At 47.3% G+C, this 13,761-nt stretch overlaps 1 protein-coding gene across 1 annotated transcript in view; it reads left to right on the top strand.

Annotated features, from left to right (window-relative positions):
- Positions 1–13,761, top strand: part of SH3PXD2A (SH3 and PX domains 2A) — a 267,687-nt gene that overhangs the window by 174,798 nt on the left and 79,128 nt on the right. Inside the window, exon 6 of the mRNA XM_075154979.1 lies at positions 380–408. Within this exon, the coding sequence (XP_075011080.1) occupies positions 380–408 (29 nt within the window). The remainder of the gene's footprint in view (positions 1–379; positions 409–13,761) is intronic.

Raw genomic sequence — 13,761 nt, 5'->3', positions numbered from 1 at the left:
ATGTTCCCTTGCATCTCCAGGGGAACGTCAGGGGTTAATTCAGTAGCTGTGCATTTAATAGCTCAATTTAAAGGGGAAAAAATGACACCCTTCTCCCCTGCCTTGCTGGTTGTGGATGGTTTGCTCTGTCTCGTTGATCACATGCTCCCCGAGCCCCTGGTGCTGCAGAAGCCCCAGCTGCTGCTGCTGATGAGCCGGTGCTGCTCAGGATCCGTCCCGGCCCCTGCCTGTCAATGCCTTGCAGTCCTGACCTCCTCTTTAAAGGAGGGAGCGTGCAGGATGAGCCCTTGAGCATATGGGTGGAAATTTGGGAGGTGCCCATTCTCTCACCACCGTTTCCAGCTCTAACCATGTCTATTTGTTGTTGTCTTTTTTTCAGGGACTATGGATCTTCAAAGAGAAAATCAGGTAAGATACCAGGCTTTCTATGTACTGCATGATTACAGAGAGGACCTTCTCTCCCCCGCCCTTTTTAAACCTTCCCTTTATCTTGTGTTGCATGAAATTGTGTAGCAGTTTAACTTTTTATTGCTGAAGCCTGCTAGAGACAGGCATCAGTTTCTTTGCTGTGTACTGGAGAGGAGAAGAAACCCACCTTACATAGTATTGCAGTTAAAATGACTGTTCTCTTCTGACTGTATTTATACAGCTCCTTCTCCAGTCTGAGAGAATAATTGTATGAAATTTCTCTCTCTTTCATTTTTTTTTCTCAAGTCAATCTTTACCTGAGCAAACAGTCAAAATGCAGCCTGAGAGTTGGGGTTCTTCTCCGGGGGGGGGGGGAAGGGAATGCTTTTCTATTCTGGTCTGCATCTTTTTTTTGCCTTTCCAAAAGGCTTCTGATGCAAAATGTTCTCAGTGCCTGTGTCTGGGTTTGGGCTGCCTCAAAGGCTCTTAGCTCAGTGTTTTGTTTTTAAGATCCTGGATTCAAATGTCCTATAAAACCCTGATTTGAAACTATATAAATCCAATTTTTCCCCTCCCCTTGTAGCTCTTAGTGATTTTTACAGATGTGTTTTCAACAGGGACATGTAATTATGGGCCTCTGCGTTTGGCTGCTCTGAGCTGGATGTGTCAGGGCTTTCTCTCTTTTTCTTTTTTTTTTTTTATTTTTTTTCCCCAAGCAGCATTGAGCACCTGCAACTCTCATTGACTTTGTTTGGAGTCTTGGGTGCTCCAAATTGCATTCAGGGCATCCAAAGAGAGGCCTTTCAAACCAATAGCAACTCCTGGAAAACCCTGGCCTGTGTGCAGAGGAGAGGAGGATTTTTTTCTTCTTGCTTTTTAAGATGATGAAGAAACACTGCAATGGCTTAGTCTCTGGGAAGGAAGGGAAGATGAATGTAAGATACTGGACTCCAATGAGTGTCACTGCCTAGACTGATTTGTTGGTTAATTACGAGAGCTTTTAAGCTGCAGTCTTGTAATAAGCTAAATGATCCACTAAAGCGAAGCTGTTGCTTGACCCTGACATCCTGTGCATCAAATGGCTGTTGCCTTTGCAGGCCAATACTTTTGGTACCTTTTCCCTGAATTTCCCTGAGGTGGGTTGTGGTAATGAAGAGGTAAGCATGATACAAGATGCTGGCCCGACAAGCTAAACTAGGGCATGCTTCATTTTCCTAATATCCTACAATGCTTCTGTCTGGGTTGCACTTACAGGACCTCCTAAATGTAATATTAAGTGAAGTGTTTGTTCACAATGGTCCATGAATTAAATTGGCAGCAGCACTTTCTCTAGAGGGGCTGACCACAAAGGTCCAAGTGACTCGGTAGAAGGCAGAGCTAAGTGTGGGAGCTCCTGGCGCAGTGCCACATCCTGAGCACTGGGGGCTTTCGGGCCATGTGAAGACCTTTGAAAAATGTTGCTGAAGTCTCTGGAGCAACCTGATTTAGGCACTGACCTAGAACAGCATTAGGAAACCGGGAGAGCTTTGGGCTCAGTGCACCAGTTGACATGCACAGGAGTTGCAATACTCTTGCAAGAGATGTGAGGAATTGCTTTGGGAGTGTGAGGCAACTGCTGCTCCTCCATTCCTGTGGCTCTGGGGGGAAGTTGGAGTTGATCTGCCATGACAGTGGGGGAAGAGGGATTAAGTTGAGTCAGTGTAGCTGAGATGCCATTTGTGGATGCTGCCCTGCTGGGCTCTTTGTTGGCCTCCTGCCCTGAGCATCCCAAGTGATGTGCTCATTCATCCCTGCGAGGGATGGATGCTCAGGTCTGGCGCTCTCCCTTGGCTGTCCCACCTCCACACACTGCTAGGTCTCCTTTTGGGACTGTTTCCTCTTTTCTGCTTCTTGGTGCTTGGCTGCTCACACAGCTCGGGCTTGGAAACAGTGGGGTTTAGGGTCGGTTTTTCTCCACTTACCCTGTACAAAGAGGAATGTGAAGCAGCTCTCTGACCAAAGTGAGCTGCATAAAAGGAGTCTGTTCTTGGCCATCTTCTTGCCTGATTTTAGCGTGGCGGAGGAATGCTTCCTTCTGTTTGGAGCTGGATATTGTGGGAGTGTGCACACAAGCAGCAAAGGAATATGCCAAGGAAGTTGGTAGTTACAGCCTTTAACAAAGACCAGCTTTATGACACTTGAACAAGTGATGGGGTAAATAAGCACAGATTTCCAGGGTGTGCTGTGAGAGTCTTTTAAGATAACAAATAGCTTTGAATCGTAGTTTCCTCCATAGGTGCAGACACCACTCCATCTTTAAACAAGAGACAAATAGGCACTTTAAAAGCACCTCCCAACAAATCGGTCCTATGAACACATCTTCTGTCTTGACCAAAGATGTGCTGGGAGGAGGCTTTTGGGTGTTAGCACGGCTGTCCCACACTGTCCGGCAGGAATCCCACAGCTGCCATGTCTCAGGCATGTGCAGGCACAACACAAGCGTGGCCGATTGCAGAAACATTTGGGGAATGCCTCTGACAGCCAACGTCACCTCTACCCTGACCTCTGCCTTGCCAGAGTGCGTGTCTAGCTAATCCTGTGCTCACCCCTTAAAGCAGGGAGAAATTGGATAAGTTCAGAGTTTAATAGGAGTTATGGAAACATTTATCACTGCAGCTGGTACTAGTTGTAAACATTTGAGACCTTCTGAACCAAATGCAATAGTGTGGCATGTCCTCAGTTAAACAGAAGGGAGTCTTGCACCGATCTGGGGCATCTCTGCATGCCAGGCTTCCTCTTGTGCAAAGTGCTATATAAACACGCAGCCCTTTATTGGATGTGATCTAATTATAAATGCTTTAACCTGCAGTCAGCTCAGAGACCTGGAGCTTCACTGAAGCAACTGAGGCTCTGTGTAGGCATGGGCGTTTGCTGTGGCCTGAACTGCCACATGTGCTATTACCTTGGATTTGTGGGGCTTTACTTGATGTGCTACAGAGCTGCTTCAGAAAGCTGCCTTCATATTTCCAGGCAATTGAATTGTTGCTCTAGGACCATCTGTCGGTGCCGAGGAGAACTCAGTACAACTGTAAGGAGTGGTTACCGTGGGCATATTCCGTACACTTGCAACAAATGGTCTCGTCTAGGTCTTTTCAAAGACCCTCTGTAGCAAAAAGGGAAGGAATTACTTTTCAGACTCCAATTTGTCGATCACATTAACCAAGTGAACAGCAACTCATCTGTCACTCAAAATAGGCATTACTTTAATGCAAGCATCCATTGTGTGGCTTTCTCTCCTCAAATCAAAATAGGGGCAGAATTGCTGCAAGTCTAGTAATGGATATTTGCATGGTACATTACAAACCACAAATTAAGTTAATCTACTCTGCAAACCCTACCAGCTACCATCTGTGCATGGTGAACTCATTAACCCTTGAGACATCTGCTAATCCTGATGTGGCTTGTAAAACCAGTTGAATATGTTTCTCCCCAAAGATGTTCCAGCCCCTAGCCCACCCACCCCCCACCCCTTGCTGGCTAGAGCAAGTTTCAGACTCCTGGAGTAAGATGATCTTCCCCTCTTCCCTTGCTGAGAATCTTTCTTGGCTGGTTTTATGCCAAGGTTGTTGTCAGATCACCAGTCATGAAGCTTGAAGCAAGCATCTGGGACCTAGTGTTTGGTGGCAACAGGGAGTTTGTGTGCGCTCCACAGCTTTTCCACACTGAGTCTCAGTGCTCCTCAATTACTGAGGGGGTTATCCTTGCTAATGGTGGGGAAGAGATGCTGCTTCACTTCTGCTTTCAAAGCTAAGGCATGGATGCCACCTGCCTCGTAGGTGGCCAAGCGCTTGTACTTATTGCTTTCAGTGTGCAGGAGCACTGCTGGCCACCCCCTTCTGAAATCATAACAAAAAACCCCACTGCTTGCTCACTCCCACTGCTGATGGCCCTGCTTGCTGCTGGGGGCACAGCTGGCTTCAAGCTGCCACTCAGTGGCTTTTGCTGGCACCTTATTGCTATGTGGTAGGATGCTCCCCCAAGTGAGGGGGAATAAACTCAAAAAAAAAAAAAGTTTATGGCTCCATCAGTACTGTGGTGTCTCCTTTCTCTAGTTGATCAGATCCTGCCTGCTTCAAGCTGGCTGTACTTTGGTTGAGTCTGCCAGCTGCAGTCTATTTAAATAGCCCCTGTAATTGAGCACTTAGAATATTAACTTAACAATTTAGTCCAAGCCAGTGTTGCCTCAGTGAGGATGCTGATGAGGCTTGGCTTCCTCAGCAGAGAGAACTATCCTTCAACTTGGTTCCCACGTCCAATTTTTGGACTAGCAGAATATGGCAGCACTCAGACAACAATCTCTGCTTCCTTTCCCTCCTGTAATCTAAAACTAGGAAGGATGTATCTGCTGGCAAGTAAATTAAAACTTCAGCGTCCATTGGAAGCTACTTCTCAAACTTTTTATGGAAACATCTGTAATGCTCTCTTTTTCCCTCAATGGGGAAATTAAGTAGAGTTGAGAGAGTTGCAACAACGATGGAAACGGGGCCTCCAAGTGAAAAACAAGCAGATCATTGTAAGAACACCGAGGGCCCTCGTGGCTGATCACTTTGTGGGATTGCTGCCTTGGGCTTACTGGTGGAGCTGACAGCAAGAGTTTTCTTCAGCCTAATTCTTCATTACTAGGGAAACCCTCTTCCTCGCACGGTGAGGATGCATGCTCTGTCAGCTTCAGGGAGATGCCTTAATTGCTGTTTCTTTGAGTTATCAGGGATAGTTTTTTCTGCTTCCTTTGTAATTATAAAGGGAAATGACTTAACTTTTGGCTTTTTCTGTCTTTACAGCTGAGCTGTGCTCATCACTTCAGAGCTTAACCTTTCTGGTCCTGTCACACCGCACATGTTTAGCCTGCACTTTACAGCTCCATGGCATGTCTCACTTTTTTTTTTATTTTATTTTTATAAATGAGCTTTATTTTCTTAACTTCAGTTTGAACTGCCTCCTTTGAGGAGATACGGAGAAAATGAATGGTGTGTGCTAGCCCTTCTGTGCTTAATCATTCAACAGGGTCACAAATGTGTGAGCCATTAGCTGGACCAGCAAGGCTGTGTGGCTGAAGCTGTCCCTACCTGTTGCAGGACTGAGGTGCCGACCCTAGGGACAAAGCTTTGTTGGTGCAACTGAGTGTGGAGCTCTCTGCCAGCTTCATAGCTCTGCAGCAGGCATTTAGCTACACGTGAATAGAGAGAGAGGAGGGAACGTACAGCCTCCAGCCCTGGCAGATATTTTATGATACTTGTGGGAGATGGCTGCAGTGGAGGGAGAAGGAAGGACCTCTCCGAGAGGCATGGTGCTGCCTTTCTTTTGCCTTAAGGTTGTTGCAGTGTCGATGGGATGTCATCTGGAGTGGTAGATGCCCTTTTAATATTAGAAGAGCTGTGAATGCAACTGCAAGTGTGCTGTGGGCATGCCTTAACTTACCTAGTTGACTGTTAAGTCTGTCTCAATTTTCCCCTCTCAGCCAGAGGAAGCCTGAGCCTTTTAAATGGGTTTTCAAAGGGGCCAAATCTAAAAGCGTGTTACTAAAGATGTTGAAAAAACCAATTAACTAACATGGTGAATCCCAGCATGAGGCAACGCATGTTCTGTCAGGGTGCTGACTGCAGCAGATGTCTTGGGGCTACCTGGGTTGAGGGTGTGACTAATGAAGCAGGCAGTTGGTTATTGCTTAATGAATCTGAGCCCAGGTGATAGCAGCAAAGCTAGAATGTGTTTTTTAACTCAAATGTTAGTTTGAGTCATTCTGCTCTTGTGGTGTTTGTCTGTGAAGTCTGTCTCCCTATATTCCATCCGAAAGGAAAGCTTCAGCTTGGAAAGTTAATTTTTTTTTTTTAAGGTGGTGAATGGGGATCTAAGTTTGTCCAAGCCCATGGCAAGGTCCCAGGAACATCTCAAACCACGTAGCTTGGGCTTGGTGTCTTAATCCTCGTAAGAAATCTGTGGTACGACATGATCCCTGCAGACTGAGGCACGTGCTCCTGTTTGTGTCCTGATGAATCACACGTGCATGCTGTGTTCCTTGCATTGTTTTCTACAGCTAGTGCAGAAACAGCGATGGTGGACTGGCTCCTTGGTGCCATTTGGCCTGTTGATGATGGCTGGACGAGGTAGTTTGCCAGCTGCTATTTTGTAACTCCACAAGCATGTACTGACAGGATTGTTCTTGATCAGAAATCAGGATCTGTTCCCCCATCATACGATTAACCTTCTTGGCTGTGTGTACTAATTACTGCATGGAATTTAAAAACAGCAGATTCTGGCAGAACATTTTGGTTCTCACATAGCTTTTTTCTTTTTTTTTTCTTTTTTTTTTTTTAACAGGAGGATAAAGGATTTAGTAATAAAAGAAGGGTAGAGTAGGCAGAAGCATAGCAACCGAGGACCAAACAAACCTCAGCATATAATTACTGGGGATGTACATCTTGGGCCTGGTTCTGGAAGGGATCAGTTAATGATCTCAATGTGCATCCTCAGTTCAGTGCTTGATGACGGAGCTTCCTCTTCTCTTGATGGAGAATTATTCTTCCTCAACTAGTGAATTTGCTAAACTCTAACTTCTGTTCAGTTTATTGGCTTTTGCCACATGCAGTAATTTCCAAAACAGCTCATTTTCTTTCCTGAAGACCCTGTAAGTCCCTTTTTTTTTTTCCTAACCAGTTCTTCATATAATTGAAGGAACATCCACTCTGTGTTTTTTCCAGAGCAGGACTATTGCTCTGTGCTCAGGTGCGCTGGCACAGAGCGGGATTTGAGGAGGGGCTTTGGCTAAGTCAGGCAGACTTCATCTCCTGGCAGCATCTGTGTGTGTGTGACCCAATTCTGCATCTTAGAATCATAGAATAGAATAGTTTGGGTTGGAAGGGATCTTTAAAGGTCATCTAGTCCAACCCCCCTGCTGTGGGCAGGGACATCTTCAACTAGATCAGGTTGCTGAAAGCCCCATCCAACCTGGCCTTGAATGTTTCCAGGGATGGGGCATCTACCACCTCTCTGGGCAACCTGTTCCAGTGTTTCACCACCCTCATAGTGGAAAAATTTCTTCCTTATATCTGGTCTAAATCTACCCTCTTTTAGTTTAAAACCATTCCCCCTTGTCCTGTTGCAACAGGCCCCGCTAAAAAGTTTGTCACCATCTTTCTTATAAGCCCCCTTTAAGTACTGAAAGGCTGCAATAAGGTCTCCCCGAAGCCTTCTCTTCTCCAGGCTGAATAACCCCAACTCTCTCAGCCTGTCTTCATAGGAGAGGCGTTCCATCGCCCTGATCATTTCTGTGGCCCTTGCTGTGGACCCGCTCCAACAGGTCTATGTCTGTCTTGTGCTGGGGGCTCCAGAGCTGGATGCAGTACTGCAGGTGGGGTCTCACCAGAGCAGAGTAGAGGGGCAGAATCACCTCCCTTGACCTGCTGGCCATGCTTCTTTTGATGCGGCCCAGGATATGGTTGGCCTTCTGGGCTGCGAGCGCACATTGTCGGCTCATGTCCAGCTTTTCATCCCCCAGTACCCCCAAGTCCTTCTCAACAGGGCTGCTCTCAATCCCTTTAACCCCCAGCCTGTATTGATACTGGGGGTTGCCCCGACCCAGGTGCAGGACCCTGCACTTGGCCTTGTTGAACCTCATGAGGTTCACACGGGCCCACTTCTTGAGCTTGTCCAGGTCCCTCTGGATGGCATCCTGTCCCTCAGGCATGTCGACTGCACCACTCAGCTTGGTGTCATCTGAAAACTTGCTGAGGGTACACTCAATCCCACTGTCTGTCATTGAAGATATTAAACAGTACCGGTCCCAATACGGACCCCTGAGGGACACCACTCATCACTGATCTACATTTGGACACTGAACCGTTGACCACTACCTCTGGATATGGCCATCCAACCAATTCCTCATCCACCAAACAGTCCACCCATCAAATCCATCTCTCCAATTTAGAGAGAAGGATGTTGATGATCGTGTCAAAGGCCTTACACAGGTCCAGGCAGATGACATCTGTAGCCCTTCCCCTGACCACTGATGTAGTCATTCCATCATAAAAGGCCACTAGGTTGGTCAGGCAGGACTTGCCCTTGGTGAAGCCGTACTGGCTGTCTCAAATCACCTTCCTGTCCTCTATGTGCCTTAGCATAGCTTCCAGGAGGATCTGTTCCATGATCTTCCCAGGCACAGAGGTGAGACTGACTGGCCTGTAGTGCCCTGGGTCTTCCTTTTTCCCCTTTTTAAAAATGGGGGTTATGTTTCCCCTTTTCCAGTCAGCAGGAACTTCACCAGGCTGCCACAACTTCTCAAATATAATGGATAGTGGGTTAGCAACTTCATCTGCCAGTTCCCTCAGGACCTGCGGATGGATCTCATCGAGTCCCATAGGCTTGTGCACCTTCAGGTTCCTTAGATGGTCTCGAACCTGATCTTTGCCTACAGTGGGCTGATCTTCATTCTCCCAGTCCCTGCTTTTGCCTTCTGTGGCTTGGGCGGTGAGGCTTGAGCACTTGCCAGTGAAGACCGAGGCAAAAAAGTCATTGAGTACCTCAGCCTTCTCCATATCCCGGGTAACCAGGTCTCCCATTTCCTTCCGGAGAGGACCCACATTTTCCCTAATCTTACTTTTATCCCTGACGTACCTATAGAAGCTTCTCTTGTTGCCCTTGATGTTCCTGGCCAGATTTAATTCTATCAGGGCTTTAGCTTTCCTAACCTGATCCCTGGCTGCTTTGACAACTTCATCTTCAGTCAAGATGTGAATTTGTCCACTCCAATCTCACACTTCAAATCCAGCCTGTAGTATTCTGGCAGGAGGAAACTGATCTCACACTTCTCCTTGTACACCATATTTTTAAAGTCACTGTTTAAACTGAAATGCTTTGAACTTCTGCCTGAGCCTCTGAAGAGAAGAGCAGATAGGAGACTTTATTATGCCCTGCTTCAGTCTTCTGCTGACAAGACATGTGGCCCATTAGATGTATAGGATCGTTGTCTTCTTCTGGGTGGCCCATATGCTGGGGTGGGAGGAAGACTGGGTAAGAGAGGAAGAGTTGTTTGTGTGTTGTGTGGGTTTTTTATTTTGCTCCTTGGCTTTTAAACTGAAGTGTAGGGACAGGGTACAGGATTAGGGAAAGGAATGTGTTTGTGCTCTTTGCCGTTCCCAGTTCAGCGTTGATGCTGCGCAGAGCCCCGCGTCAGGGAGAGAGGGCAGGGAGGCTGGGCGGGCAGGGAAGGACTGCAAGTATGAGGTGTGGCTCGAGCACAGCCATGGCAGAACAGCGTACACCCTTGCGAATGCCTCGGAGAGCCTTCAGCTGAGTGCCGAGAAAGCACTTGGTACCTTAGGGGGTGTAACGGCATTTCTTGTGGTTTTAAGGAGTTCTCTATTCTCCATCTGCTCCTGTTCTGCCTTCCTCCTCTGTCTGTTGGTGGCAGATGGTATTAACACTGCCTGCGTGGGTTTTTCCTCTCTTGCACAGAGAACTGTGTGGTATCAGACTTTGATTTTGGCATGTTAGATAAGGCAGGTTAGAAACGCACTTGGGAGCTGGAGTGGAGGGTGATGATCCTCAGCCGTTGCAGGAATCCGTGCACAGCACAGACGGGTCTGGCTGGCTGAGAGGAGCAGACCTCTTACCTGAATGTTTTAGATAACTTAGTTTCAGACTGGTGAGCACCTGAAACTTGAATCTCTCTTGTGAGAGGGATACCTCGGTGGCAGAGTGTCTCTCCTTAGGCTATTGAGAGCACTCACCCCTAAAATAGTGCTCCCTAAGTGCCTCCAGCTTTATGCGTGGCTTTATACCTGTCACATTCTGTCTGGCCTGCGTCCAGGCTGTGTGACAGGCAAAATCCTCACCAGTCTGCTCTGGATGGAGTGGCTCATCTAACCATGCTGGAAGCATTACTTACAAGGTGTTCAGCAGGAGTTATAATGTATGCATCAATTGGCCAGCTCAGTATGCTGCCAGTTAAAACAGGCTGGACATGCCGATGCTGCAGTACGTTTTCTGTGCTTGGCAGCGTGACTTCTTCACGGTTGGGATTTGACTCTTGCTCTTTTTTTTTTTAAGAGGCATGCATGAATCCTCGTGTGCGTATGTACCTGTGACTTTCCAAGTGCAACGGCTGAGGCTTCTCTGCCCTCCTCCTTGGCAGTGTTGGAGGCTGGGTTTTTCCTCGGAGGGGTGATGCTCTCAGTTTGTACAGCTGTAGATGTGGATTAGCGTTCAGATATTCTAGGCACTTCCCAGCAAATCTGGGAACCGCTACAAAACTGTATGTGCAGGGGCCGTACCACAGTGATCATGTGGGAAGCAGACCTTGCTTGCCATGTGGAAAGAGTTAATATGAGCTATGGCTGCCAGAACAAAAACTAAACAATCCTGGATGCTTCTGGGTCTGTGAATGGGATTAGGATGGGCTTTTGCAGAAGTAAACAGAGTAGAAAACTAGGACTAAGTTTTCTTTACGTTTGTACTTTTAGAAAGGGTGAAGGCTGTGGAAATGCAGCTGGTGAGCCGTGTCACTGTGCCGTTTGTCGAACACACGATCCTCTCGCCCCGCTGCTCTGTTCCGACTCGGGAAAGGGCCCTCTGGTTGTGGATTTCTCCCCTGCAGGAGTGAGTTATCCAGATTATGAATTTCTGAGGCACGCTCGAGTCACGTGAAAGCCAGATGTGAACGTTTTCCAAGCAGTGTGTGTGGGTCTAGCGTACGCCAGGCAGCTCTGCTTACGTGGCAAGTGGAAGTGGTCTGAGATTGGTCTGCAGCGTGGTGCCGGGGAGGCAAGGAGCCCCTGCGGCTCCCAGAGCGGCCACTTCTGCTGGGGAGAGGAAGGTGCTCACTGGGCTCATCGCTGCGGCTCAGCACATCTGCCCCCACCCTCTGCACAAATGCAGCACCTCTTCCCAAGTACAAGCTCTGCACAGGCTGTTAGTGATGGGGCTGAACTCAGTGAATAGGACTAAAATTAAAGGCCTTATTTAATGCCTACTGCCAATCCTCTTACTCATGCACTTTAGCTGGATTTGCATGTTTGATAATCTACTAGTCAAATATTTTTTTCAAGATGTAGCCCTTTAATGTACTGCCTCTTGAACAGATGGCATGGGGAGTGGAGGTGATATTCTGCTTCAAGTATATAGAAGAGGAGATATCTCTGCAGGGATGAGAGATTTTTGCTTTAAAATGCAGTCTCCCAGTGGAGGGGGGGAAATTGAATGTATCTCTGTATTCCTTCAAGGATTATCTTATACCACTTGCTTTAAACATGATGCATCAGCATCCCAGAGACATAAGAGCAAGGAAAGCTTATTTAAGCTGCTCTGGTGAGGGACAGGGGTGGCTGCCGCTTGCCCAGCAATCACAGTAGCAAATAAATCTGCCATTGTGGTACCTAGGAAGTGTAATGGCTGACCAGGCCCACCCTGGGTCAGGCACTGGGCACAAATGTTGTTTTTGTTTACGTCCCTCTGGTGTGTGGAGGGAGAAGCATCAATGGTGCAGTTCAACGGGGTGCCTTGAGCGGTAGTGCTTGAAATGGATCAAAACACTTGCAACCTTTCTGTGCCATCCTCCCGTTTCTCTGGCTATCTGTTGTTCTCTGCCTAACTGAATGAGTTAATTGTGTGAGCCAGGAATATGTGGAAATGGCTCCAATTCAGATTAAGGCTCATCTGCGTTTTTTCATCTTTCCAAGCTGTTTTACAGCCATATTGTAGAGCTACATGTAGACTCTGTATCAGGGTAATTCTCTGAAAAAAGTACTTCCATCCCTGGGGGAGGCTAGCAACACGGAGTATTTCTCTCTCCCTCCCCTAGTCCAGTACTGTTGCATCTTATTGCCTTCCCATTTAACCAAAGTGTCAAACCCCAGCTGGAGGGGAAGGGGCTAGAGGAGAGAAACCTGGAGACAGGCTGACAAAGGATGGTCAACGGGTCTGGGGGATGAAGGGTTTGGAGATGGCTCACAAAGGTATGGGGGAACACTGAGCATGGTGCTCTGTCTGCAGAAGGGAGCAGAAAAAAGCCCCACAGTTTTGGGATTCCTCATTGAGCTTCCAGCGCCTGTATGGATGGCCAGCCTCACCTTGTCAGGAGGAGGAGGTTGTTCCTCAGCTTGTCTGAAGAGGGCAGAAAGGAAGCGATGAGGGGAGAAGTGGAGGCAAAATCCCAGCATGAAGCTCTGGAGGAGCCAGAGGAGAGGTTGAGTAGACTGAGCCTGGCCCCCTGGGGTTCCTTACCTGTTCTGGGCAGTAAGGTGTCCCACCCCAGTGCCCAGGACAACAATGTGGCACTTCATTTATTCCAACTCCTTGTCAGGCTTGACCTCCAAAATCTAGACTGATATAAAGGCTTAATTTCTGTTTTCTGTACTGCCATATGTGACAAACATCAGTGAACAAGGGTGTAGGCCACTTCCAAGAAATGGACATTTCTAAGGAACAGCCTCGTCAGCCCACTTCTTGCTAACTTATGAAATACCACTGTTGGAATGAGAACACCCCCTTTCTTCTCTTAATGCCTTTTATTTGAGCAGTGATGAGTAGAAGCAGCATTTACTTCCCCCAGCTCCAGTCTGAGGAGTCACTGCCAGTTACTGGACCACCAGTTAAGTTCTCTGGAGTGGAGCACTGATCACTGACTTCCCAGGAAGCCAGTATAGTTTCAGTTTACTCTGAGATTATACTGCTTAGTGTCTTTTCACCCTTCCAGTTAAGACAGGTGTGTGTCTGGGAAGTGATTCAGCAAAATGTTCAGCTGCACTCACCACTGTGATCCTTGAATAACTGAGCCAGTAGTACCTCCTCATGGAGAGGACCAACGACCTACAGAATTGATCACTGCTGGAAAGGGGCAGTCTCTTTCAGATGTTAGCATCTCTTCAGCATGGCCACTTGTTCTTATAATCCTTTTCTCAGTATTTTAAGGTGCACCTTAACAGTTGCAAGGAGATTTCGGTATTCCCAGGTGATGTTTAAGGTAGGGCTTCATGAGAACAAAAGAGTTTTATTAATTAAATGGACCCAGGACTGTTATCTCTTACGGAAGGCAACTTCCATAGAACAGGTCATGCCTGTATAATTAAACTCTTTACCCTGCAAAGCAAGGTAGCCACATCCAGATCACTTGCTGGAACTTGTCTTTGGCCCATGCTAACTTCTCAGCTCTGCACAGAAATCCCTTGGGGCAAGGGCTTCATGGCCAGAACTGAGACACATGACCAGTATGATCCAATTCCCCAGAATTACTGAAGGAATATTGTTGGGAAATATGTAGCTTAACAGGCTAGACAGCTATACAGATACAAGTTTTAAAAAAAAGTTTGTTATAAAGGTCCC

This window comes from Calonectris borealis, chromosome 7, assembly GCF_964195595.1.
Source record: "Calonectris borealis chromosome 7, bCalBor7.hap1.2, whole genome shotgun sequence".
In the NCBI taxonomy this organism is placed as follows: Eukaryota; Metazoa; Chordata; class Aves; order Procellariiformes; family Procellariidae; genus Calonectris; species Calonectris borealis.
The sequence above is the reverse complement of the archived record's forward strand: the minus strand, read 5'-3'. Positions and strand labels throughout refer to the sequence as shown.